The 27298-nt window shown below is 43.3% G+C and overlaps 4 pseudogenes and 3 gene segments (V, D, J or C); all 7 read left to right on the forward strand.

The window, feature by feature from the left end:
• Positions 1-215: 215 nt before the first annotated feature.
• Positions 216-908, forward strand: LOC148060223 (Ig kappa chain V-V region L6-like). The segment is given in 2 exon segments: positions 216-451; positions 510-908. Coding segments are annotated over 2 exon segments (357 nt in total).
• Positions 909-3348: 2440 nt separating this feature from the next.
• On the forward strand, positions 3349-4501 carry LOC148060224 (uncharacterized; annotated as a pseudogene).
• A 1765-nt stretch (positions 4502-6266) lies between these two features.
• LOC148060225 (Ig kappa chain V-V region L6-like) lies at positions 6267-6735 on the forward strand. The segment is given in 2 exon segments: positions 6267-6351; positions 6410-6735. Coding segments are annotated over 2 exon segments (357 nt in total).
• A 3265-nt stretch (positions 6736-10000) lies between these two features.
• On the forward strand, positions 10001-11099 carry LOC148060226 (uncharacterized; annotated as a pseudogene).
• Positions 11100-18967: 7868 nt separating this feature from the next.
• Positions 18968-20118, forward strand: LOC148060227 (uncharacterized; annotated as a pseudogene).
• A 3015-nt stretch (positions 20119-23133) lies between these two features.
• LOC148060228 (immunoglobulin kappa variable 1-39-like) lies at positions 23134-23602 on the forward strand. The segment is given in 2 exon segments: positions 23134-23218; positions 23277-23602. Coding segments are annotated over 2 exon segments (357 nt in total).
• A 2494-nt stretch (positions 23603-26096) lies between these two features.
• Positions 26097-27196, forward strand: LOC148060229 (uncharacterized; annotated as a pseudogene). The gene is made up of 3 exons (XR_015709306.1): positions 26097-26128; positions 26187-26692; positions 26778-27196. The product of XR_015709306.1 is annotated as an uncharacterized LOC148060229 (transcript).
• Positions 27197-27298: the final 102 nt, after the last annotated feature.

Consider the following 27298-nt stretch of genomic DNA (forward strand, 5'->3'; position numbering starts at 1 on the left):
CAAATATATTCTTGTTACTACAGCATCACTGTATATCGTATCGTCGACCCTGTATCATGTTATGATATGATATCACCAGAGTGTCATGAATACACACCACTGTGTGATTAAGTTTGACACGCCTGACTTAGATCAAGTCAATTTGTTTGTCAAACCAAAAACTTCTGACCAAACAATCCACGTAACAGATTAAAGCAGGTCACACAACAGTTGTAAATATAAATTACAAGTGTAAAATACAGCTGTGATCGTTGGAAAATAGTCCACAGATGCAGAACGAAAATGACCCCAAAAAGAGGTGTAAGGTCGCCAAGTCTGCTGCAGAGGGAGTCTGAGTTCTAGAACATCTTGTCGTATCGAGGAGGAGTTTGTGTCGACGAGACTGAAGCGAGACAATCACAGTGTTTCAAAAACACCACGATGCTCGGCGTCTGCTTGTGTTTGATCTTCGGTAATCACGTCAAACAATCAGGTTGTTTTGTTGCTTCACTAACCTACTCTTTCTTCAGGCATCAGTCTGGGTGTTAGAGTCAACCAGAGTCCTGCAGAACTCTTGGTGAACGTGGGGAAGGAGGCCCAGCTGGTCTGCAGCCACCAAAGAGGAGACTTGGGGCTCATGCAGTGGTACCAGCAGTCGCCTGGAGAGACGGCCCTCAAACGCATCGGACACTTGTATTCGGAACTGAAGCAATACGAAGAATCTTTTAAAGAGCATTTTCGTTTCGATGGTGATCTGAGCGGATCATCTCACAAGAACGCCTCCATGTTCATCTCTGACCTACGAGTGCAGCACAGTGGAGTTTACTACTGTGGAGCCAGCGATGCACAACGATGACAAATCCTGTCGCACACGTTCACTAACTCACAAGACCCTCCCATTGTTTATTGTGGTCTTATTCAACAGTCAATGTCTGCATCACTTCCTGCTCAAACCAGTTGCTTCTAAGCTGATGCTACCAGTGAGGACGGAGTTGTGGAAGAATGATCTCACTGATCCTCTGTAGTGTTTTAACAGGTAATATCAACCATGTTCACGGATTAAATCAACATTCACCACCAGAGTTATTGCTATGAAACGTGACATTTAGTGTTGTTGTCAGGTGCTTGTCTGAGCCTCGAGGTCCTACAGACTCCGGGAGAAATCATCACAAAGTCCAGAGTCCGAGTGGAGATGGTCTGTGAACACGGCAGGACCGACTACAGACAGATGCTCTGGTACAAGCACTCGGCTGAAAACAACAGCATGGACCTCATTGGAGACCTAAGCTTTAGCAAAGCCACCACGGAGGAGCCATTTGAGGGAGATTTGAAACTCTCAGGGAATCTGGGCGGAAACACAGCGAAGAAAGGGTCTCTGATCATACTTGAGGCCGGACTGAAGCACAACGCCGTTTACTTCTGTGCAGCAAGAGAAGCACTGCGACAAAAATCAGCTCTTGACTTCACAAAAACTCAGAGAAATGTAGTTTTGATGGAGAGTTTCCTTCACACCTACGTCTGTGGTTTTATCAGAGCCTGATACAACCTTGTGTTCTTCACCTGAGCTTGTCCAGGAAAATAATAATATAACTCAACAGGGTGTAAGAAAATATCGACGGCACCTTAAATATCAGGGGTGTCAACGTTTGAGCGCTTTGTCACCCTGGTCTAGAAAAGCACTCTACGAATATTAGAAAAATAATTACTAGTACATGTGAAATCAAAGCTTCTAACCGTCGTTTACACGGTTATACAAAGGAGATTTATGATCCCTGATTTCCCATCTCTATATAGTAGTCGTGCTAGAAAGATAGTTATGGCCATAAATGTGTATTGATACCAGACAGTGCTGTCATTTTATTATTTTCATTTTTGGCTTAGAAAATATATTCATGTGCTACAGTAGTTCTATCATGGTTTATACAGTTTGATAAAGTTTATAAAATGAAGGAACAAAGAAGGAACAAGGAAATGAGACACTAAACCACTGAGAGAAGGTGGAATAAATAAAGATGAACTCAAAGCTCCTCCTTCATCACTTCCTCTCAGCAAGTGTCGAACAAGAGCAACATAGATTGAGACGTCAGTGACTCACAGATCAACATGATCCGACTGATGGTCTTCAGTTACTTGACAGGTACCATCAACAATATTTCTATATTCTAGTGCATCAATGAATCCATCTCTCCTCGTCTGTCGTCCCTCACAGGTCTGAGTCTGAGTCTTGACGTCCAACAATTGCCCGCAGAGATGATCACAGCGTCTGGTGAAGAGATGCTGATAAAGTGCCAACATAACATTGGTTCCTACTGGACAATACTCTGGTATCAACAGCTTTATGGAGAGACAGAATTAAAGCTGATTGGATACTTATACAATACAGACGCAATAATGGAAGAGAGCTACAAGAACCAGTTCACCATCTCAGGAAACACCGGAGAAATGCAGAGTTCACTACAGTTTCGAGTCAAACCAGAACACAAGGCTTTCTACTGGTGTGCAGTTACACACAGTGTGTTGATTTATTTCACAGCCACACATAAAGTCACTCCTCTGACATCTGTTCATATCACTCCATCATTTAAACCTCCTGCTCAGTTCAGGAACTCAGCGCTTCTGAATCATACATTTATATTTCTGGAGTGCCTCACGATGGTGGTCTTGAGACCTGGTTTGACCCGTCAGTTCCATCCTTTGGGAATTAAATGATCAATATTGATATGATTTTTACCTTCAAATCATTTTATTTTCATCATTGTTATTCTATGTTTTTTTTTATTTATTTACAAATAACGTTCATTTAACAATGGCATATAGATGCCAGCAGTCACTACGCACGTAATGACTGAGGACAAGAGGATACAGTGACTCCAGCCACTTTTTAAGCTGATGTTTGGACATATTTTGGTTTAAAAAATAAATAAAAGCAGTTACGACTTCGTCAAGAGTCATGTGGTCTGTTAATTCTACAACACCAGAGTAAAGTACTCAACAATACTACAAACATATTCTTGTTACTACAGCATCACTGTATATTGTAACGTTGACCCTGTATCATGTTATGATATGATATCACCTGAGTCTCATGAATACACACCACTGTGTGATTAAGTTTGACACGCCTGACTTAGATAAAGTCAATTTGTTGTTTATCAAACCAAAAACTTCTGACCAAACAATCCACGTAACAGATTAAAGCAGGTCACACAACAGTTGTAAATATAAATTACAAGTGTAAAATACAGCTGTGATCGTTGGAAAATAGTCCACAGATGCAGAACGAACATGACCCCAAAAAGAGGTGTAAGGTCGCCAAGTCTGCTGCAGAGGGAGTCTGAGTTCTAGAACATCTTGTCGTATCGAGGAGGAGTTTGTGTCGACGAGACTGAAGCGAGACGATCACAGGGTTTCAAAAACACCACGATGCTCGGCGTCTGCTTGTGTTTGATCTTCGGTAATCACGTCAAACAATCAGGTTGTTTTGTTGCTTCGCTAACCTACTCTTTCTTTAGGCGTCAGTCTGGGTGTTAGAGTCGACCAGAGTCCTGCAGAACTCTTGGTGAACGTGGGGAAGGAGGCCCAGCTGGTCTGCAGCCACCAAAGAGGAGACTTCAGGCTCATGCAGTGGTACCAGCAGTCGCCTGGAGAGACGGCCCTCAAACGCATCGGACAATTGAGATACGCAGAGAAAGAATACGAAGAATCTTTTAAAAAGCATTTTCGTTTCGATGGTGATCTGAGCGGATCATCTCACAAGAACGCCTCCATGTTCATCTCTGACCTACGAGTGCAGCACAGTGGAGTTTACTACTGTGGAGCCAGCGATGCACAACGATGACAAATCCTCTCGCACACGTTCACTAACTCACAAGACCCTCCCCTTGTTTATTGTGGTCTTATTCAACAGTCAATGTCTGCATCACTTCCTGCTCAAACCAGTTGCTTCTAAGCTGATGCTACCAGTGAGGACGGAGTTGTGGAAGAATGATCTCACTGATCCTCTGTAGTGTTTTAACAGGTAATATCAACCATGTTCACGGATTAAATCAACATTCACGACCAGAGTTATTGCTATGAAACGTGACATTTAGTGTTGTTGCCAGGTGCTTGTCTGAGCCTCGAGGTCCTACAGACTCCGGGAGAAATCATCACAAAGTCCAGAGTCCGAGTGGAGATGGTCTGTGAACACGGCAGGACCGACTACAGACAGATGCTCTGGTACAAGCACTCGGCTGAAAACAACAGCATGGACCTCATTGGAGACCTAAGCTTTAGCAAAGCCACCACGGAGGAGCCTTTTGAAGGAGATTTTAAACTCTCAGGGAATCTGGGCGGAAACACAGCGAAGAAAGGGTCTCTGATCATACTTGAGGCCGGACTGAAGCACAACGCCGTTTACTTCTGTGCAGCGAAGGAAGCACTGCGACAGAAATCAGCTCTTGACTTCACAAAAACTCAGAGAAATGTAATTTTGATGGAGAGTTTCCTTCACACCTGCGTCTGTGGTTTTATCAGAGCCTGATACAACCTTGTGTTCTTCACCTGAGCTTGTCCAGGAAAATAACAATATAACTCGACAGGGTGTAAGAAAATATCGACGGCACCTTAAATATCAGTGGTGTCAATGTTTGAGTGCTTTGTGACCCTGGTCTAGAAAAGCACTTTACGAATATTAGAAAAATAATTACTAGTACATGTGAAATCAAAGCTTCTAACCGTCGTGTACACGGTTACACAAAGGAGATTTATGATCCCTGATTTCCCATCTCTATATAGTAGTCGTGCTAGAAAGATAGTTATGGCCATATATGTGTATTGATACCAGACAGTGCTGTCATTTTATTATTTTCATTTTTGGCTTAGAAAACATATTTATGTGCCACAGTAGTTCTATCATGGTTTATACAGTTTGATAAAGTTTATAAAATGAAGGAACAAAGAGGGAACAATGAAATGAGACACTAAACCACTGAGAGAAGGTGGAATAAATAAAGATGAACTCAAAGCTCCTCCTTCATCACTTCCTCTCAGCAAGTGTCGAACAAGAGCAACATAGATTGAGACGTCAGTGACTCACAGATCAACATGATCCGACTGATGGTCTTCAGTTACTTGACAGGTACCATCAACAATATTTCTATATTCTAGTGCATCAATGAATCCATCTCTCCTCGTCTGTCGTCCCTCACAGGTCTGAGTCTGAGTCTTGACGTCCAACAATTGCCCGCAGAGATGATCACAGCGTCTGGTGAAGAGATGCTGATAAAGTGCCAACATGACAGTGGTTCCTACAGGAGAATACTCTGGTATCAACAGCTTTATGGAGAGACAGAAATAAAGCTGATTGGATACTTATACAATACAGACGCAACAATGGAAGAGAGCTACAAGAACCAGTTCACCATCTCAGGAGACACCAGAGAAATGCAGAGTTCACTAAAGTTTCGAGTCAAACCAGAACACAAGGCTTTCTACTGGTGTGCAGTTACACACAGTGTGTTTATTTATTTCACAGCCACACATAAAGTCACTCCTCTGACATCTGTTCATATCACTCCATCTATTAAACCTCCTGCTCAGTTCAGGAACTCAGCGCTTCTGAATCATACATTTATATTTCTGGAGTGACTCACGATGGTGGTCTTGAGACCTGGTTTGACCCGTCAGTTCCATCCATTTGGGAATTAAATGATCAATATTCATATGCATTGATTTTACCTTCAAATCATTTATATTTTCATTGTTATTTTATGTTTTTATCTGCAATAACTGAGGACGAGAGGATACAGTGACTCCAGCAGCTTTTAAAGCTGATGTTTGGACATATTTTGGTTTAAAAAATAAATAAAAGCAGTTACAACTTCATCAAGAGTCATGTGGTCTGTAAAAACTGCAACACCAGAGTAAAGTACTCGACAATACTACACATATATACTTGTTACTACAGCATCACTGTATATCGTATCGTTGACCCTGTATCATGTTATGATATCGCCAGAGTCTCATGAATACACACCACTGTGTGATTAAGTTTGACACGCCTGACTTAGATCAAGTCAATTTGTTGTTTGTCAAACCAAAAACTTCTGACCAAACAATCCACGTAACAGATTAAAGCAGGTCACACAACAGTTGTAAATATAAATTACAAGTGTAAAATACAGCTGTGATCGTTGGAAAATAGTCCACAGATGCAGAAGAAAATGACCCCAAAAAGAGGTGTAAGGTCGCCAAGTCTGCTGCAGAGGGAGTCTGAGTTCTAGAACATCTCGTCGTATCGAGGAGGAGTTTGTGTCGACGAGACTGAAGCGAGACGATCACAGGGTTTCAAAAACACCACGATGCTCGGCGTCTGCTTGTGTTTGATCTTCGGTAATCACGTCAAACAATCGGGTTGTTTTGTTGCTTCGCTAACCTACTCTTTCTTTAGGCGTCAGTCTGGGTGTTAGAGTCGACCAGAGTCCTGCAGAACTCTTGGTGAACGTGGGGAAGGAGGCCCAGCTGGTCTGCAGCCACCAAAGAGGAGACTTCTGGCTCATGCAGTGGTACCAGCAGTCGCCTGGAGAGACGGCCCTCAAACGCATCGGACACTTGAGATACGCAGAGAAAGAATACGAAGAATCTTTTAAAGAGCATTTTCGTTTCGATGGTGATCTGAGCGGATCATCTCACAAGAACGCCTCCATGTTCATCTCTGACCTACGAGTGCAGCACAGTGGAGTTTACTACTGTGGAGCCAGCGATGCACAACGATGACAAATCCTCTCGCACACGTTCACTAACTCACAAGACCCTCCCCTTGTTTATTGTGGTCTTATTCAACAGTCATTGTCTGCATCACTTCCTGCTCAAACCAGTTGCTTCTAAGCTGATGCTACCAGTGAGGACGGAGTTGTGGAAGAATGATCTCACTGATCCTCTGTAGTGTTTTAACAGGTAATATCAACCATGTTCAAGGATTAAATCAACATTTACGACCAGAGTTATTGCTATGAAACGTGACATTTAGTGTTGTTGCCAGGTGCTTGTCTGAGTCTCGAGGTCCTACAGACTCCGGGAGAAATCATCACAAAGTCCAGAGTCCGAGTGGAGATGGTCTGTGAACACGGCAGGACCGGCTACAGACAGATGCTCTGGTACAAGCACTCGGCTGAAAACAACAGCATGGACCTCATTGGAGACCTAAGCTTTAGCAAAGGCACCACGGAGGAGCCTTTTGAGGGAGATTTTAAACTCTCAGGGAATCTTGGCGGAAAAACAGCGAAGAAAGGGTCTCTGATCATACTTGAGGCCGGACTGAAGCACAACGCCGTTTACTTCTGTGCAGCGAAGGAAGCACTGCGACAAAAATCAACTCTTGACTTCACAAAAACTCAAAGAAATGTAGTTTTGATGGAGAGTTTCCTTCACACCTGCGTCTGTGGTTTTATCAGAGCCTGATACAACCTTGTGTTCTTCACCTGAGCTTGTCCAGGAAAATAACAATATAACTCAACAGGGTGTAAGAAAATATCGACGGCACCTTAAATATCAGGGGTGTCAATGTTTGAGCGCTTTGTGACCCTGGTCTAGAAAAGCACTCTACGAATATTAGAAAAATAATTACTACTACATGTGAAATCAAAGCTTCTAACCGTCGTGTACACGGTTACACAAAGGAGATTTATGATCCCTGATTTCCCATCTCTATATAGTAAGTAAGTAAGTAAGTAATTTTTATTTGTATAGCGCTTTTCTAGACCAGGGTCACAAAGCGCTCAAACAATCAAAACAATACTCAATAAAGTATATACTTTAAAGGTCAAGATAAAACTGATAACACAACAGGAGTTCCAGAAAATCAAGATAAAGCCTGAACAAATAAAAACGTTTTAAGATGTTTCTTAAAGGAGTCAGTAGATCATCAAGCACAAAGAGAGAGAAGATCGTTCCAAAGAACAAGAGCAACAGTCTGGAAGGATTTCTCTCCTCTGGTCATGAACCGTGTGTCAGGAACCATCAGTAGATTCTGATCCACAGACCTCAGAGCCCGAGCTGGGGTGTAAGTCTGTTTCAGAATCTACTGATGGAAGGTCTGACCATGAATAGATCTGAAAGTAAGAACCAGAATTTTAAAGTTGATCCTGAAAGAAGCTGGAAGCCAGTGAAGAGTTTTAAGGATCGGAGAAATGTGAGTTCTTCTACTAGAGCGGCTCAGAATTCTCACAGCAGAGTTTTGAATCAACTGCAGGTGAGACAGATCCTTCTTGTTAAGACATGAAATTTAACTGTTGCGATAGTCCAGGCGCATGGATTACAAGCTCTAGATCATGTTATGACAACATTTTCCTTGGTTTAGAGATTTTCTCAGTTGAAGGAAACAGTTTCTGGTCAGTTTCCTGCAGTGTGTAGTAGTCGTGCTAGAAAGATAGTTATGGCCATATATGTGTATTGATACCCGACAGTGCTGTCATTTTATTATTTTCTTTTTTTGGCTTAGAAAACATATTTATGTGCCACAGTAGTTCTATCATGGTTTATACAGTTTGATAAAGTTTATAAAATGAAGGAACAAAGAAGGAACAAGGAAATGAGACACTAAACCACTGAGAGAAGGTGAAATAAATAAAGAAGAACTCAAAGCTCCTCCTTCATCACTTCCTCTCAGCAAGTGTCGAACAAGAGCAACATAGATTGAGACGTCAGTGACTCACAGATCAACATGATCCGACTGATGGTCTTCAGTTACTTGACAGGTACCATCAACAATATTTCTATATTCTAGTGCATCAATGAATCCATCTCTCCTCGTCTGTCGTCCCTCACAGGTCTGAGTCTGAGTCTTGACGTCCAACAATTGCCCGCAGAGATGATCACAGCGTCTGGTAAAAAGATGCTGATAAAGTGCCAACCTGACATTGGTTCCTACTGGAGAATATTCTGGTATCAACAGCTTTATGGAGAGACAGAAATAAAGCTGATTGGATACTTAGACATTACAGATGCAATAATGGAAGAGAGCTACAAGAACCAGTTCACCATCTCAGGAGACACCGGAAAAATGCAGAGTTCACTAAAGTTTCGAGTCAAACCAGAACACAAGGCTTTCTACTGGTGTGCAGTTACACACAGTGTGTTGATTTATTTCACAGCCACACATAAAGTCACTCCTCTGACATCTGTTCATATCACTCCATCATTTAAACCTCCTGCTCAGTTCAGGAACTCAGCGCTTCTGAATCATACATTTATATTTCTGGAGTGCCTCACGATGGTGGTCTTGAGACCTGGTTTGACCCAACAGTTCGATCCATTTGGGAATTAAATGATCAATATTGATTTGATTTTTACCTTCAAATCATTTTATTTTCATCATTGTTATTCTATGTTTTTTTTATTTATTTACAAATAACGTTCACTTAACAATGGCATATAGATGCCAGCAGTCACTACGCACGTAATGACTGAGGACAAGAGGATACAGTGACTCCAGCAGCTTTTTAAGCTGGTGTTTTGACATATTTTTGTTTCAAAAATAAATAAAAGCAGTTACGACTTCATCAAGAGTCATGTGGTCTGTAAATACTACAACACCAGAGTAAAGTACTCAACAATACTACACATATATACTTGTTACTACAGCATCACTGTATATTGTATCGTTGACCCTGTATCATGTTATTATATGATATCACCAGAGTCTCATGAATACACACCACTGTGTGATTAAGTTTGACACGCCTGACTTAGATCAAGTCAATTTGTTGTTTGTCAAACCAAAAACTTCTGACCAAACAATCCACGTAACAGATTAAAGCAGGTCACACAACAGTTGTAAATATAAATTACAAGTGTAAAATACAGCTGTGATCGTTGGAAAATAGTCCACAGATGCAGAACGAAAATGACCCCAAAAAGAGGTGTAAGGTCGCCAAGTCTGCTGCAGAGGGAGTCTGAGTTCTAGAACATCTTGTCGTATCGAGGAGGAGTTTGTGTCGACGAGACTGAAGCGAGACAATCACAGGGTTTCAAAAACACCACGATGCTCGGCGTCTGCTTGTGTTTGATCTTCGGTAATCACGTCAAACAATCAGGTTGTTTTGTTGCTTCGCTAACCTACTCTTTCTTTAGGCGTCAGTCTGGGTGTTAGAGTCGACCAGAGTCCTGCAGAACTCTTGGTGAACGTGGGGAAGGAGGCCCAGCTGGTCTGCAGCCACCAAAGAGGAGACTTCTGGCTCATGCAGTGGTACCAGCAGTCGCCTGGAGAGACGGCCCTCAAACGCATCGGACACTTGTATTACGGAGATAAACAATACGAAGAATCTTTTAAAGAGCATTTTCGTTTTGATGGTGATCTGAGCGGATCATCTCACAAGAACGCCTCCATGTTCATCTCTGACCTACGAGTGCAGCACAGTGGAGTTTACTACTGTGGAGCCAGCGATGCACAACGATGACAAATCCTGTCGCACACGTTCACTAACTCACAAGACCCTCCCCTTGTTTATTGTGGTCTTATTCAACAGTCAATGTCTGCATCACTTCCTGCTCAAACCAGTTGCTTCTAAGCTGATGCTACCAGTGAGGACGGAGTTGTGGAAGAATGATCTCACTGATCCTCTGTAGTGTTTTAACAGGTAATATCAACCATGTTCACGGATTAAATCAACATTCACCACCAGAGTTATTGCTATGAAACGTGACATTTAGTGTTGTTGCCAGGTGCTTGTCTGAGTCTCGAGGTCCTACAGACTCCGGGAGAAATCATCACAAAGTCCAGAGTCCGAGTGGAGATGGTCTGTGAACACGGCAGGACCGACTACACACAGATGCTCTGGTACAAGCACTCGGCTGAAAACAACAGCATGGACCTCATTGGAGACCTAAGCTATAGCAAAGCCACCACGGAGGAGCCTTTTGAGGGAGATTTTAAACTCTCAGGGAATCTGGGCGGAAACACAGCGAAGAAAGGGTCTCTGATCATACTTGAGGCCGGACTGAAGCACAACGCCGTTTACTTCTGTGCAGCGACAGAAGCACTGCGACAAAAATCAGCTCTTGACTTCACAAAAACTCAGAGAAATGTAGTTTTGATGGAGAGTTTCCTTCACACCTGCGTCTGTGGTTTTATCAGAGCCTGATACAACCTTGTGTTCTTCACCTGAGCTTGTCCAGGAAAATAACAATATAACTTAACAGGGTGTAAGAAAATATCGACGGCACCTTATATATCAGGGGTGTCAATGTTTGAGCGCTTTGTGACCCTGGTTTAGAAAAGCACTCTACGAATATTAGAAAATTAATTACTACTACATGTGAAATCAAAGCTTCTAACCGTCGTGTACACGGTTACACAAAGGAGATTTATGATTTCCCATCTTTATACAGTAAGTTAGTAAGTAAGTAATTTTTATTTGTTTGGCGCTTTTCCAGACCAGGGTCACAAAGCGCTCAAACAATCAAAACAATACTCAATAAAGTATATACTTTAAAGGTCAAGATAAAACTGAGAACACAACAGGAGTTCCAGAAAATCAAGATAAAGCCTGAACAAATAAAAACGTTTCAAGATGTTTCTTAAAGGAGTCAGTAGATCATCAAGCGCAAAGAGAGAGAGAAGATCGTTCCAAAGAACAAGAGCAACAGTCTGGAAGGATTTCTCTCCTATGGTCCTGAACCGTGTGTGAGGAACCATTAGTAGATTCTGATCCACAGACCTCAGAGCCCGAGCTGGGGTGTAAGTCTGGATCAGAATCTACTGATGGAAGGTCTGACCATGAATAGATCTGAAAGTAAGAACCAGAATTTTAAAGTTGATCCTGAAAGAAACTGGAAGCCAGTGAAGAGTTTTAAGGATCGGACAAATGTGAGTTCTTCTACTAGAGCTGCTCAAAATTCTCACAGCAGAGTTTTGAATCAACTGCAGGCGAGACAGATCCTTCTTGTTAAGACATGAAATTTAACTGTTGCAATAGTCCAGGCGCATGGATTACAAGCTCTAGATCATGTTGTGACAACATTTTCCTTGGTTTAGAGATTTTCTCAGTTGAAGGAAACAGTTTCTGGTCAGTTTCCTGCAGTGTGTAGTAGTCGTGCTAGAAAGATAGTTATGGCCATATATGTGTATTGATACCAGACAGTGCTGTCACTTTGTTATTTTCATTTTTGGCTTAGAAAACATATTTATGTGCCACAGTAGTTCTATCATGGTTTATACAGTTTGATAAAGTTTATAAAATGAAGGAACAAAGAAGGAACAAGGAAATGAGACACTAAACCACTGAGAGAAGGTGAAATAAATAAAGATGAACTCAAAGCTCCTCCTTCATCACTTCCTCTCAGCAAGTGTCGAACAAGAGCAACATAGATTGAGACGTCAGTGACTCACAGATCAACATGATCCGACTGATGGTCTTCAGTTACTTGACAGGTACCATCAACAATATTTCTATATTCTAGTGCATCAATGAATCCATCTCTCCTCGTCTGTCGTCCCTCACAGGTCTGAGTCTGAGTCTTGACGTCCAACAATTGCCCGCAGAGATGATCACAGCGTCTGGTAAAGAGATGCTGATAAAGTGCCAACATAACATTGGTCCCTTCAGGAGAATACTCTGGTATCAACAGCTTTATGGAGAGAAAGAAATAAAGCTGATTGGATACTTATACAATACAGACGCAACAATGGAAGAGAGCTACAAGAACCAGTTCACCATCTCAGGAGACACAGATGAAATGCAGAGTTCACTAAAGTTTCGAGTCAAACCAGAACACAAGGCTTTCTACTGGTGTGCAGTTACACACAGTGTGTTGATTTATTTCACAGCCACACATAAAGTCACTCCTCTGACATCTGTTCATATCACTCCATCATTTAAACCTCCTGCTCAGTTCAGGAACTCAGCGCTTCTGAATCATACATTTATATTTCTGGAGTGACTCACGATGGTGGTCTTGAGACCTGGTTTGACCCGTCAGTTCCATCCATTTGGGAATTAAATGATCAATATTCATATGCATTGATTTTACCTTCAAATCATTTATATTTTCATTGTTATTTTATGTTTTTATCTGCAATAACTGAGGACGAGAGGATACAGTGACTCCAGCAGCTTTTAAAGCTGATGTTTGGACTTATTTTGGTTTAAAAAATAAATAAAAGCAGTTACGACTTCGTCAAGAGTCATGTGGTCTGTAAATACTACAACACCTGAGTAAAGTACTCAACAATACTACACATATATACTTGTTACTACAGCATCACTGTATATTGTATCGTTGACCCTGTATCATGTTATGATATGATATCGCCAGAGTCTCATGAATACACACCACTGTGTGATTAAGTTTGACACGCCTGACTTAGATCAAGTCAATTTGTTGTTTGTCAAACCAAAAACTTCTGACCAAACAATCCACGTAACAGATTAAAGCAGGTCACACAACAGTTGTAAATATAAATTACAAGTGTAAAATACAGCTGTGATCGTTGGAAAATAGTCCACAGATGCAGAACGAACATGACCCCAAAAAGAGGTGTAAGGTCGCCAAGTCTGCTGCAGAGGGAGTCTGAGTTCTAGAACATCTTGTCGTATCGAGGAGGAGTTTGTGTCGACGAGACTGAAGCGACAATACTACACATATATACTTGTTACTACAGCATCACTGTATATCGTATCGTCGACCCTGTATCATGTTATGATATCAGGTTGTTTTGTTGCTTCGCTAACCTACTCTTTCTTTAGGCGTCAGTCTGGGTGTTAGAGTCGACCAGAGTCCTGCAGAACTCTTGGTGAACGTGGGGAAGGAGGCCCAGCTGGTCTGCAGCCACCAAAGAGGAGACTTCAGGCTCATGGAGTGGTACCAGCAGTCGCCTGGAGAGACGGCCCTCAAACGCATCGGACACTTGTTTACGGAGAGAAAGAATACGAAGAATCTTTTAAAAAGCATTTTCGTTTTGATGGTGATCTGAGCGGATCATCTCACAAGAACGCCTCCATGTTCATCTCTGACCTACGAGTGCAGCACAGTGGAGTTTACTACTGTGGAGGCAGCGATGCACAACGATGACAAATCCTGTCGCACACGTTCACTAACTCACAAGACCCTCCCCTTGTTTATTGTGGTCTTATTCAACAGTCAATGTCTGCATCACTTCCTGCTCAAACCAGTTGCTTCTAAGCTGATAGAATAGAATAGAATAGAAAAGCTTTATTCATCCCCAGAGGGGAAACACACTTCCACAACAGCGCAGTTTAAAAAAATAAAGTGCAAGGAAAAAGAAATAATAAAAGAGATAATACAAAATAAAATAAAAACGATCTTAAGAATATACAATTATTTACAAAAATTAGAAATTTAACACTATTAAAAAAATAAAGTAGAATACAATAAAATAAAATAGAAATAAAAACGGGGAAAAAAATAAATAAATAAAAAAACACACGAGAAGAAAAACACACTACGGATTAGCATCAGGATATTTAAAGTAGAGAGTTAAATATCCTGACACCAGTTGGGATGAAGGACCTTCTATAACGCTCCGTCCTACACTGGGGGTGCCTGAGCCTGCCACTGAAGGAGCTGCTCCTCCACGGTCAGGTGCAGTGGGTGAAGAGCGTTGTCCCTGATGGAGGATAGTCTGGAGAGTGTCCTCCTCTCTCCCACCTCCTCCACCGAGTCCAGCGAGCGGCCCAGGACAGAGCCGGCCCTTGTGACCAGCCTGTTCAGTCTCTTCCTGTCCCGGTCCGTGCTGCCTGCTCCCCAGCAGACCACAGCGTAGTGGATAGCAGAGGCTACCACAGAGTCATAAAAGGTCCTTAGTAGTGGTCTGCACACTCCGAAGGACCTCAGTCTCCCCAGGAGGTGGAGGCGACTTCGGCCCTTCTTATACACGGCGTTGATGTGTGTAGACCAGTTCAGTTTATTGTTGAGGTGAACACCCAGGTATTTGAAGCTGTCCACTAGCTCAATGTCCGAGCCCTGGATGCTCACCGGTTGATGTGGTGGGGACTTTTTCCTGAAGTCAATCACCATCTCCCTTGTCTTACTGGTGTTTAAGCAAAGGTAGTTGCTCTCACACCAGTCAACAAAGTCCTTGATGACTGACCTGTACTCCAGCTCGCCCCCCCCAGACACGCAGCCCACAATGGCCGAGTCGTCAGAAAACTTCTGGAGGTGACAGCTGCTGGACTCATAGGTAAAGTCCGCCGTGTAGAGGGAAAAAAGGAAAGGTGACAGCACTGTCCCTTGAGGCACCCCGGTGCTGCAGATGGTCACCTCAGACCTGCAGTCCTGCAGCCTCACATACTGCGGCCTGTTGGTGAGGTAGTCCATCGTCCATGCTGCCAGCTGTGTCCCAACTCCTGCGTCCTCCATCTTCTTCCTTAGCAGCACCGGCTGGATGGTGTTGAAAGCACTTGAGAAGTCAAAAAACATGACTCTCACAGTGCTACCTGCGCCTTCCAGATGAGTCAGTGCCCGGTGCTGCAGGTAGATGACGGCGTCGTCCACCCCCATCTTTGGCCTGTAGGCGAACTGCAGCGGATCCAACGCAGAGCTCACCGTCGTGCGTAGCTCGCGGAGTACCAACCTCTCCAAGGTCTTCATCAGATGGGAGGTCAGGGCGACTGGTTTGAAGTGGCTCGGCTCCTTCGCGTGTACCGCCTTGGGAACCGGAACCACACAGGAGGTCTTCCACTGGACCGGGACCTTCTCCAGTTTGAGGCTCAGGTTGAAGATGTGTGTGACCAACTCACAAAGTTGATCAGCACATTCCCTGAGCAGTCTGGGGCTGAGTCCATCTGGTCCAGCAGCTTTCCTGATCTTCAGTCGCCTTAATTCTCTCCTCACCTGTTCAGATGTAACAGAGAGAGGTGGCTGTGGGGGGTTGGGCAGCTGAGGCAGTAGGGCGTGTTGGGGGGGAGAAAGGTGGCTTGGAGGTGAGAACAGTTGGGGGGAGGGGGCTGAAGCAGGGGAAAAACAGCTTTGTGAAGAGTGGGGGGCAGAGATGGAGGGGGGAGGGGGCCCCTGATCAAACCGGTTGAAATACTGGTTAAGTTCAGTGGCCCATCTTTGGTCTCCCCCTGCTGTGGCTCTGGCTCCACTCTGGCCATGACCTGAGATGTTCTTCAGGCCTTTCCACACATCCCTTGTGTTGCCCTGCGCCAGTTGCTCATCCAGTTTCCTCTTGTATTCCTCCTTGGCCATCCTGATCGCCTTCTTGAGCTCTCGCTGGACCTCTTTAAGCTCCTCTCTGCTCCCTGAAGCAAACACCCTCTTCTTCTTGTTCAGCAGAACTTGAAGTTGAGGGGTCACCCATGGCTTGGTGTTGGCAAAGCACCGCACCTTGCGGGTCGGCGTGACGTTGCCCTCACAGAACTTTATGTAATCCGTGGAATGGTCATTGAAGATGTCGATGTCATCACCATGAGAGAACACGCTCCAGTCTGTAGACTCAAAGCAGTCTCTCAGCCTCTCCTTGGCTTCATCATTCCACATCTTAACAGTTATTTTCTGGGCAGGCTGTCTCCTCACCATGGGAGTGTATTCAGGTCGCAGACGTATCAGGTTGTGATCAGAGCGGCCGAGGGGGAGCAGGGCGGTGGAGGTGTAGGCACCAGTGAGGACGGAGTTGTGGAAGAATGATCTCACTGATCCTCTGTAGTGTTTTAACAGGTAATATCAACCATGTTCACGGATTAAATCAACATTCACCACCAGAGTTATTGCTATGAAACGTGACATTTAGTGTTGTTGCCAGGTGCTTGTCTGAGCCTCGAGGTCCTACAGACTCCGGGAGAAATCGTCACAAAGTCCAGAGTCCGAGTGGAGATGGTCTGTGAACACGGCAGGACCGACTACACACAGATGCTCTGGTACAAGCACTCGGCTGAAAACAACAGCATGGACCTCATTGGAGACCTAAGCTTTAGCAAAGCCACCACGGAGGAGCCATTTGAGGGAGATTTTAAACTCTCAGGGAATCTTGGCGGAAACACAGCGAAGAAAGGGTCTCTGATCATACTTGAGGCCGGACTGAAGCACAACGCCGTTTACTTCTGTGCAGCAAGAGAAGCACTGCGACAAAAATCAGCTCTTGACTTCACAAAAACTCAGAGAAATGTAGTTTTGATGGAGAGTTTCCTTCACACCTACGTCTGTGGTTTTATCAGAGCCTGATACAACCTTGTGTTCTTCACCTGAGCTTGTCCAGGAAAATAATAATAGAACTCAACAGGGTGTAAGAAAATATCGACGGCACCTTAAATATCAGGGGTGTCAACGTTTGAGCGCTTTGTGACCCTGGTCTAGAAAAGCACTCTACGAATATTAGAAAAATAATTACTAGTACATGTGAAATCAAAGCTTCTAACCGTCGTTTACACGGTTATACAAAGGAGATTTATGATCCCTGATTTCCCATCTCTATATAGTAGTCGTGCTAGAAAGATAGTTATGGCCATAAATGTGTATTGATACCAGACAGTGCTGTCATTTTATTATTTTCATTTTTGGCTTAGAAAATATATTCATGTGCTACAGTAGTTCTATCATGGTTTATACAGTTTGATAAAGTTTATAAAATGAAGGAACAAAGAAGGAACAAGGAAATGAGACACTAAACCACTGAGAGAAGGTGGAATAAATAAAGATGAACTCAAAGCTCCTCCTTCATCACTTCCTCTCAGCAAGTGTCGAACAAGAGCAACATAGATTGAGACGTCAGTGACTCACAGATCAACATGATCCGACTGATGGTCTTCAGTTACTTGACAGGTACCATCAACAATATTTCTATATTCTAGTGCATCAATGAATCCATCTCTCCTCGTCTGTCGTCCCTCACAGGTCTGAGTCTGAGTCTTGACGTCCAACAATTGCCCGCAGAGATGATCACAGCGTCTGGTGAAGAGATGCTGATAAAGTGCCAACATAACATTGGTTCCTACTGGACAATACTCTGGTATCAACAGCTTTATGGAGAGACAGAATTAAAGCTGATTGGATACTTATACAATACAGACGCAATAATGGAAGAGAGCTACAAGAACCAGTTCACCATCTCAGGAAACACCGGAGAAATGCAGAGTTCACTACAGTTTCGAGTCAAACCAGAACACAAGGCTTTCTACTGGTGTGCAGTTACACACAGTGTGTTGATTTATTTCACAGCCACACATAAAGTCACTCCTCTGACATCTGTTCATATCACTCCATCATTTAAACCTCCTGCTCAGTTCAGGAACTCAGCGCTTCTGAATCATACATTTATATTTCTGGAGTGACTCACGATGGTGGTCTTGAGACCTGGTTTGACCCGTCAGTTCGATCCTTTGGGAATTAAATGATCAATATTGATATGATTTTTACCTTCAAATCATTTTATTTTCATCATTGTTATTCTATGTTTTTTTTATTTATTTACAAATAACGTTCACTTAACAATGGCATATAGATGCCAGCAGTCACTATGCACGTAATGACTGAGGACAAGAGGATACAGTGACTCCAGCCACTTTTTAAGCTGATGTTTGGACATATTTTGGTTTAAAAAATAAATAAAAGCAGTTACGACTTCGTCAAGAGTCATGTGGTCTGTTAATTCTACAACACCAGAGTAAAGTACTCAACAATACTACAAACATATTCTTGTTACTACAGCATCACTGTATATTGTAACGTTGACCCTGTATCATGTTATGATATGAAATCACCTGAGTCTCATGAATACACACCACTGTGTGATTAAGTTTGACACGCCTGACTTAGATCAAGTCAATTTGTTGTTTATCAAACCAAAAACTTCTGACCAAACAATCCACGTAACAGATTAAAGCAGGTCACACAACAGTTGTAAATATAAATTACAAGTGTAAAATACAGCTGTGATCGTTGGAAAATAGTCCACAGATGCAGAACGAAAATGACCCCAAAAAGAGGTGTAAGGTCGCCAAGTCTGCTGCAGAGGGAGTCTGAGTTCTAGAACATCTTGTCGTATCGAGGAGGAGTTTGTGTCGACGAGACTGAAGCGAGACGATCACAGGGTTTCAAAAACACCACGATGCTCGGCGTCTGCTTGTGTTTGATCTTCGGTAATCACGTCAAACAATCGGGTTGTTTTGTTGCTTCGCTAACCTACTCTTTCTTTAGGCGTCAGTCTGGGTGTTAGAGTCGACCAGAGTCCTGCAGAACTCTTGGTGAACGTGGGGAAGGAGGCCCAGCTGGTCTGCAGCCACCAAAGAGGAGACTTCTGGCTCATGGAGTGGTACCAGCAGTCGCCTGGAGAGACGGCCCTCAAACGCATCGGACACTTGTATTCCGCACAGAAGCAATACGAAGAACCTTTTAAAGAGCATTTTCGTTTTGATGGTGATCTGAGCGGATCATCTCACAAGAACGCCTCCATGTTCATCTCTGACCTACGAGTGCAGCACAGTGGAGTTTACTACTGTGGAGCCAGCGATGCACAACGATGACAAATCATGTCGCACACGTTCACTAACTCACAAGACCCTCCCCTTGTTTATTGTGGTCTTATTCAACAGTCAATGTCTGCATCACTTCCTGCTCAAACCAGTTGCTTCTAAGCTGATGCTACCAGTGAGGACGGAGTTGTGGAAGAATGATCTCACTGATCCTCTGTAGTGTTTTAACAGGTAATATCAACCATGTTCATGGATTAAATCAACATTCACCACCAGTTATTGCTATGAAACGTGACATTTAGTGTTGTTGTCAGGTGCTTGTCTGAGCCTCGAGGTCCTACAGACTCCGGGAGAAATCGTCACAAAGTCCAGAGTCCGAGTGGAGATGGTCTGTGAACACGGCAGGACCAACTACAGACAGATGCTCTGGTACAAGCACTCGGCTGAAAACAACAGCATGGACCTCATTGGAGACCTAAGCTATAGCACAGCCACCATGGAGGAGCCTTTTGAGGGAGATTTTAAACTCTCAGGGAATCTTGGCGGAAACACAGCGAAGAAAGGGTCTCTGATCATACTTGAGGCCGGACTGAAGCACAACGCCGTTTACTTCTGTGCAGCGAAGGAAGCACTGCGACAAAAATCAGCTCTTGACTTCACAAAAACTCAGAGAAATGTAGTTTTGATGGAGAGTTTCCTTCACACCTGCGTCTGTGGTTTTATCAGAGCCTGATACAACCTTGTGTTCTTCACCTGAGCTTGTCCAGGAAAATAACAATATAACTCAACAGGGTGTAAGAAAATATTGATGGCACCTCAAATATCAGGGGTGTCAACATTTGAGCGCTTTCTAAGGTAAGGTAAGGTAAAAGGTAAAATTGTATTGATCCCTCAGGAGGTCTCCTTTGGGAAATTGTTTAAAAAAAGAACAAGATGACACAATCTAAGTCTAAAGACAAAGACAAATAACATAGATCAAAGAAAAACAACAAAGACACTCAACTCCTGCCCCCGAACTCAGAATTGTACAATTTAATAGCCGGAGGAATGAATGAGTCCTTGAGTCTATTGGTGTTGCATCACGGTAGGAGCATTCGTGCACTCATTCTGCTTCTCTGCTCACTGATGACAGTGTTCAGAGGATGACTGTCATCATCCATGATGGACAGTAGTTTGTTCAATGATCTCCTCTCAGCAACTGTCACCAGTGAGTCCAGCTTCAGCCACAGAGCCAGCCCTCCTGATCAACCTGTCCAGCCTGTTGACACTCCTCTTGGACAGGTTTCCACCCCAACACACCACAGCATAGAACAGGACACTGGCCACCACAGACTGGTAGAACATGCAGATGTTAAATGATCGAAGCCTCCTCAGAAAGTACAGTCTACACTGAACTTTCTTATATACATGGTCTGTGTTGCAGGACCAGTCCAGTTTACTGTCCATCCACACACAGAGGTACTTATAGTTGTCAACTATCTCCACCTCGTCGCCTCTCATGGACACTGGACGTGGCTTTGTCCTGGAACTCCCGAAGTCCAAGACCAGCTCTTTGGTCTTTGAGGTGTTCAGCTGCAAGTGGTTCCTCTCACTCCAGTCCACAAAGTCACGTATCAGACTCCTATACTGGTCTTCGCTGTTGTCCCTGATGCATCCAACAATGGCAGTGTCGTCAGCATACTTCTGGACGAGACTCAGCTCTGAGTTGTAGCAGAAGTCTGAAGTGTAGATGGGGAAGAAGAGAGGGGACAGTACTGTCCCCTGAGGTGCTCCTGTACTGCACACCACATTGTCAGGTGTGATGTCCTTCAGCCTGACATACTGTGGTCGATCAGTAAGATAATTCATAATCCAGGAGACCAGACCAGGGTCCACATGCATCTGTGTCAATTTGTCCTGCAGCAGAGTGGGCTGGATAGTGTTGAAGGCACTAGAAAAGTCCAGGAACAGGATCCTCACTGAACCACTTCCTTTATCCAGGTGGGAGTAGGTCCGATGCAGGAGGTGAAGGATGGCATCCTCCACACCAACTGCTGGCCAGTAGGCAAACTGCAGGGGGTTTCGTGCGTGCTGGACTTGTGGTCTGAGATGTTTGTGACCCTGGTCTAGAAAAGCACTCTACAAATATTAGAAAAATAATTACTAGTACATGTGAAATCAAAGCTTCTAACCGTCGTGTACACGGTTACACAAAGGAGATTTATGATCCCTGATTTCCCATCTCTATATAGTAGTCATGCTAGAAAGATAGTTATGGCCATATATGTGTATTGATACCCGACAGTGTTGTCATTTTATTATTTTCATTTTTGGCTTAGAAATCATATTTATGTGCCACAGTAGTTCTATCATGGTTTATACAGTTTGATAAAGTTTATAAAATGAAGGAACAAAGAAGGAACAAGGAAATGAGACACTAAACCACTCAGAGAAGGTGGAATAAATAAAGATGAACTCAAAGCTCCTCCTTCATCACTTCCTCTCAGCAAGTGTCGAACAAGAGCAACATAGATTGAGACGTCAGTGACTCACAGATCAACATGATCCGACTGATGGTCTTCAGTTACTTGACAGGTACCATCAACAATATTTCTATGTTCTAGTGCATCAATGAATCCATCTCTCCTCGTCTGTCGTCCCTCACAGGTCTGAGTCTGAGTCTTGATGTCCAACAATTGCCCGCAGAGATGATCACAGCGTCTGGTGAAGAGATGCTGATAAAGTGCCAACATGACATTGGTCCCTACAGGAGAATACTCTGGTATCAACAGCTTTATGGAGAGACAGAAATAAAGCTGATTGGATACTTCGACTATACAGACGCAACAATGGAAGAGAGCTACAAGAACCAGTTCACCATCTCAGGAGACACCAGAGAAATGCAGAGTTCACTAAAGTTTCGAGTCAAACCAGAACACAAGGCTTTCTACTGGTGTGCAGTTACACACAGTGTGTTGATTTATTTCACAGCCACACATAAAGTCACTCCTCTGACATCTGTTCATATCACTCCATCTATTAAACCTCCTGCTCAGTTCAGGAACTCAGCGCTTCTGAATCATACATTTATATTTCTGGAGTGACTCATGATGGTGGTCTTGAGACCTGGTTTGACCCGTCAGTTTGATCCATTTGGGAATTAAATGATCAATATTCATATGCATTGATTTTACCTTCAAATCATTTATATTTTCATTGTTATTTTATGTTTTTATCTGCAATAACTGAGGACGAGAGGATACAGTGACTCCAGCAGCTTTTAAAGCTGATGTTTGGACATATTTTGGTTTAAAAAATAAATAAAAGCAGTTACGACTTCGTCAAGAGTCATGTGGTCTGTTAATTCTGCAACACCAGAGTAAAGTACTCGACAATACTACACATATATACTTGTTACTACAGCATCACTGTATATCGTATCGTTGACCCTGTATCATGTTATGATATGATATCACCAGAGTCTCATGAATACACACCACTGTGTGATTAAGTTTGACACGCCTGACTTAGATCAAGTCAATTTGTTGTTTGTCAAACCAAAAACTTCTGACCAAACAATCCACGTAACAGATTAAAGCAGGTCACACAACAGTTGTAAATATAAATTACAAGTGTAAAATACAGCTGTGATCGTTGGAAAATAGTCCACAGATGCAGAACGAAAATGACCCCAAAAAGAGGTGTAAGGTCGCCAAGTCTGCTGCAGAGGGAGTCTGAGTTCTAGAACATCTTGTCGTATCGAGGAGGAGTTTGTGTCGACGAGACTGAAGCGAGACGATCACAGGGTTTCAAAAACACCACGATGCTCGGCGTCTGCTTGTGTTTGATCTTCGGTAATCACGTCAAACAATCAGGTTGTTTTGTTGCATCGCTAACCTACTCTTTCTTTAGGCGTCAGTCTGGGTGTTAGAGTCGACCAGAGTCCTGCAGAACTCTTGGTGAACGTGGGGAAGGAGGCCCAGCTGGTCTGCAGCCACCAAAGAGGAGACTTCGAGTTCATGCAGTGGTACCAGCAGTCGCCTGGAGAGACGGCCCTCAAACGCATCGGACAATTGAGATACGCAGAGAAAGAATACGAAGAATCTTTTAAAAAGCATTTTCGTTTCGATGGTGATCTGAGCGGATCATCTCACAAGAACGCCTCCATGTTCATCTCTGACCTACGAGTGCAGCACAGTGGAGTTTACTACTGTGGAGCCAGCGATGCACAACGATGACAAATCCTGTCGCACACGTTCACTAACTCACAAGACCCTCCCCTTGTTTATTGTGGTCTTATTCAACAGTCAATGTCTGCATCACTTCCTGCTCAAACCAGTTGCTTCTAAGCTGATGCTACCAGTGAGGACAGAGTTGAGGAAGAATGATCTCACTGATCCTCTGTAGTGTTTTAACAGGTAATATCAACCATGTTCAAGGATTAAATCAACATTCACGACCAGAGTTATTGCTATGAAACGTGACATTTAGTGTTGTTGCCAGGTGCTTGTCTGAGCCTCGAGGTCCTACAGACTCCGGGAGAAATCATCACAAAGTCCAGAGTCCGAGTGGAGATGGTCCGTGAACACGGCAGGACCGACTACAGACAGATGCTCTGGTACAAGCACTCGGCTGAAAACAACAGCATGGACCTCATTGGAGACCTAAGCTATAGCAAAGCCACCACGGAGGAGCCTTTTGAGGGGGATTTTAAACTCTCAGGGAATCTGGGCGGAAACACAGCGAAGAAAGGGTCTCTGATCATACTTGAGGCCGGACTGAAGCACAACGCCGTTTACTTCTGTGCAGCGAAGGAAGCACTGCGACAGAAATCAGCTCTTGACTTCACAAAAACTCAGAGAAATGTAATTTTGATGGAGAGTTTCCTTCACACCTGCGTCTGTGGTTTTATCAGAGCCTGATACAACCTTGTGTTCTTCACCTGAGCTTGTCCAGGAAAATAACAATATAACTCAACAGGGTATAAGAAAATATCGACGGCACCTTAAATATCAGTGGTGTCAATGTTTGAGTGCTTTGTGACCCTGGTCTAGAAAAGCACTTTACGAATATTAGAAAAATAATTACTAGTACATGTGAAATCAAAGCTTCTAACCGTCGTGTACACGGTTACACAAAGGAGATTTATGATCCCTGATTTCCCATCTCTATATAGTAGTCGTGCTAGAAAGATAGTTATGGCCATATATGTGTATTGATACCAGACAGTGCTGTCATTTTATTATTTTCATTTTTGGCTTAGAAAACATATTTATGTGCCACAGTAGTTCTATCATGGTTTATACAGTTTGATAAAGTTTATAAAATGAAGGAACAAAGAGGGAACAAGGAAATGAGACACTAAACCACTGAGAGAAGGTGGAATAAATAAAGAAGAACTCAAAGCTCCTCCTTCATCACTTCCTCTCAGCAAGTGTCGAACAAGAGCAACATAGATTGAGACGTCAGTGACTCACAGATCAACATGATCCGACTGATGGTCTTCAGTTACTTGACAGGTACCATCAACAATATTTCTATATTCTAGTGCATCAATGAATCCATCTCTCCTCGTCTGTCGTCCCTCACAGGTCTGAGTCTGAGTCTTGACGTCCAACAATTGCCCGCAGAGATGATCACAGCGTCTGGTGAAGAGATGCTGATAAAGTGCCAACATAACATTGGTTCCTACTGGAGAATATTCTGGTATCAACAGCTTTATGGAGAGACAGAAATAAAGCTGATTGGATTCTTATACTATACAGATGCAGTAATGAAAGAGAGCTACAAGAACCAGTTCAACATCTCAGGAGACACAGATGAAATGCAGAGTTCACTAAAGTTTCGAGTCAAACCAGAACACAAGGCTTTCTACTGGTGTGCAGTTACACACAGTGTGTTGATTTATTTCACAGCCACACATGAAGTCACTCCTCTGACATCTGTTCATATCACTCCATCATTTAAACCTCCTGCTCAGTTCAGGAACTCAGCGCTTCTGAATCATACATTTATATTTCTGGAGTGACTCACGATGGTGGTCTTGAGACCTGGTTTGACCCGTCAGTTCGATCCATTTGGGATCAATATTCATGTGATTTTACCTTCAAATCATTTTTTTTATCATTGTTATTTTATGTTTTTATCTGCAATAACTGAGGACGAGAGGATACAGTGACTCCAGCAGCTTATAAAGCTGATGTTTGGACATATTTTGGTTTAAAAAATAAATAAAAGCAGTTACGACTTCGTCAAGAGTCATGTGGTCTGTAAATACTACAATACCAGAGTAAAGTACTCAACAATACTACAAACATATTCTTGTTACTACAGCATCACTGTATATCGTATCATTGACCCTGTATCATGTTATGATATGATATCACCAGAGTCTCATGAATACACACCACTGTGTGATTAAGTTTGACACGCCTGACTTAGATCAAGTCAATTTGTTGTTTGTCAAACCAAAAACTTCTGACCAAACAATCCACGTAACAGATTAAAGCAGGTCACACAACAGTTGTAAATATAAATTACAAGTGTAAAATACAGCTGTGATCGTTGGAAAATAGTCCACAGATGCAGAACGAAAATGACCCCAAAAAGAGGTGTAAGGTCGCCAAGTCTGCTGCAGAGGGAGTCTGAGTTCTAGAACATCTTGTCGTATCGAGGAGGAGTTTGTGTCGACGAGACTGAAGCGAGACGATCACAGGGTTTCAAAAACACCACGATGCTCGGCGTCTGCTTGTGTTTGATCTTCGGTAATCACGTCAAACAATCAGGTTGTTTTGTTGCTTCGCTAACCTACTCTTTCTTTAGGCGTCAGTCTGGGTGTTAGAGTCGACCAGAGTCCTGCAGAACTCTTCGTGGACGTGGGGAAGGAGGCCCAGCTGGTCTGCAGCCACCAAAGAGGAGACTTCACGTTCATGGAGTGGTACCAGCAGTCGCCTGGAGAGACGGCCCTCAAACGCATCGGACACTTGAATTACGCAGAGAAAGAATACGAAGAATCTTTTAAAGAGCATTTTCGTTTTGATGGTGATCTGAGCGGATCATCTCACAAGAACGCCTCCATGTTCATCTCTGACCTACGAGTGCAGCACAGTGGAGTTTACTACTGTGGAGCCAGCTATGCACAACGAAGACAAATCCTGTCGCACACGTTCACTAACTCACAAGACCCTCCCCTTGTTTATTGTGGTCTTATTCAACAGTCAATGTCTGCATCACTTCCTGCTCAAACCAGTTGCTTCTAAGCTGATGCTACCAGTGAGGACGGAGTTGTGGAAGAATGATCTCACTGATCCTCTGTAGTGTTTTAACAGGTAATATCAACCATGTTCATGGATTAAATCAACATTCACCACCAGAGTTATTGCTATGAAACGTGACATTTAGTGTTGTTGCCAGGTGCTTGTCTGAGTCTCGAGGTCCTACAGACTCCGGGAGAAATCATCACAAAGTCCAGAGTCCGAGTGGAGATGGTCTGTGAACACGGCAGGACCGACTACAGACAGATGCTCTGGTACAAGCACTCGGCTGAAAACAACAGCATGGACCTCATTGGAGACCTAAGCTATAGCAAAGCCACCACGGAGGAGCCTTTTGAGGGAGATTTTAAACTCTCAGGGAATCTGGACGGAAACACAGCGAAGAAAGGGTCTCTGATCATACTTGAGGCCGGACTGAAGCACAACGCCGTTTACTTCTGTGCAGCGACAGAAGCACTGCGACAAAAATCAGCTCTTGACTTCACAAAAACTCAGAGAAATGTAGTTTTGATCGAGAGTTTCCTTCACACCTGCGTCTGTGGTTTTATCAGGGCCTGATACAACCTTGTGTTCTTCACCTGAGCTTGTCCAGGAAAATAACAATATAACTCAACAGGGTGTAAGAAAATATCGATGGCACCTTAAATATCAGGGGTGTCA

This window comes from Callionymus lyra, chromosome 18, assembly GCF_982586985.1.
Source record: "Callionymus lyra chromosome 18, fCalLyr1.hap1.1, whole genome shotgun sequence".
Lineage (NCBI taxonomy): Eukaryota > Metazoa > Chordata > Actinopteri > Syngnathiformes > Callionymidae > Callionymus > Callionymus lyra.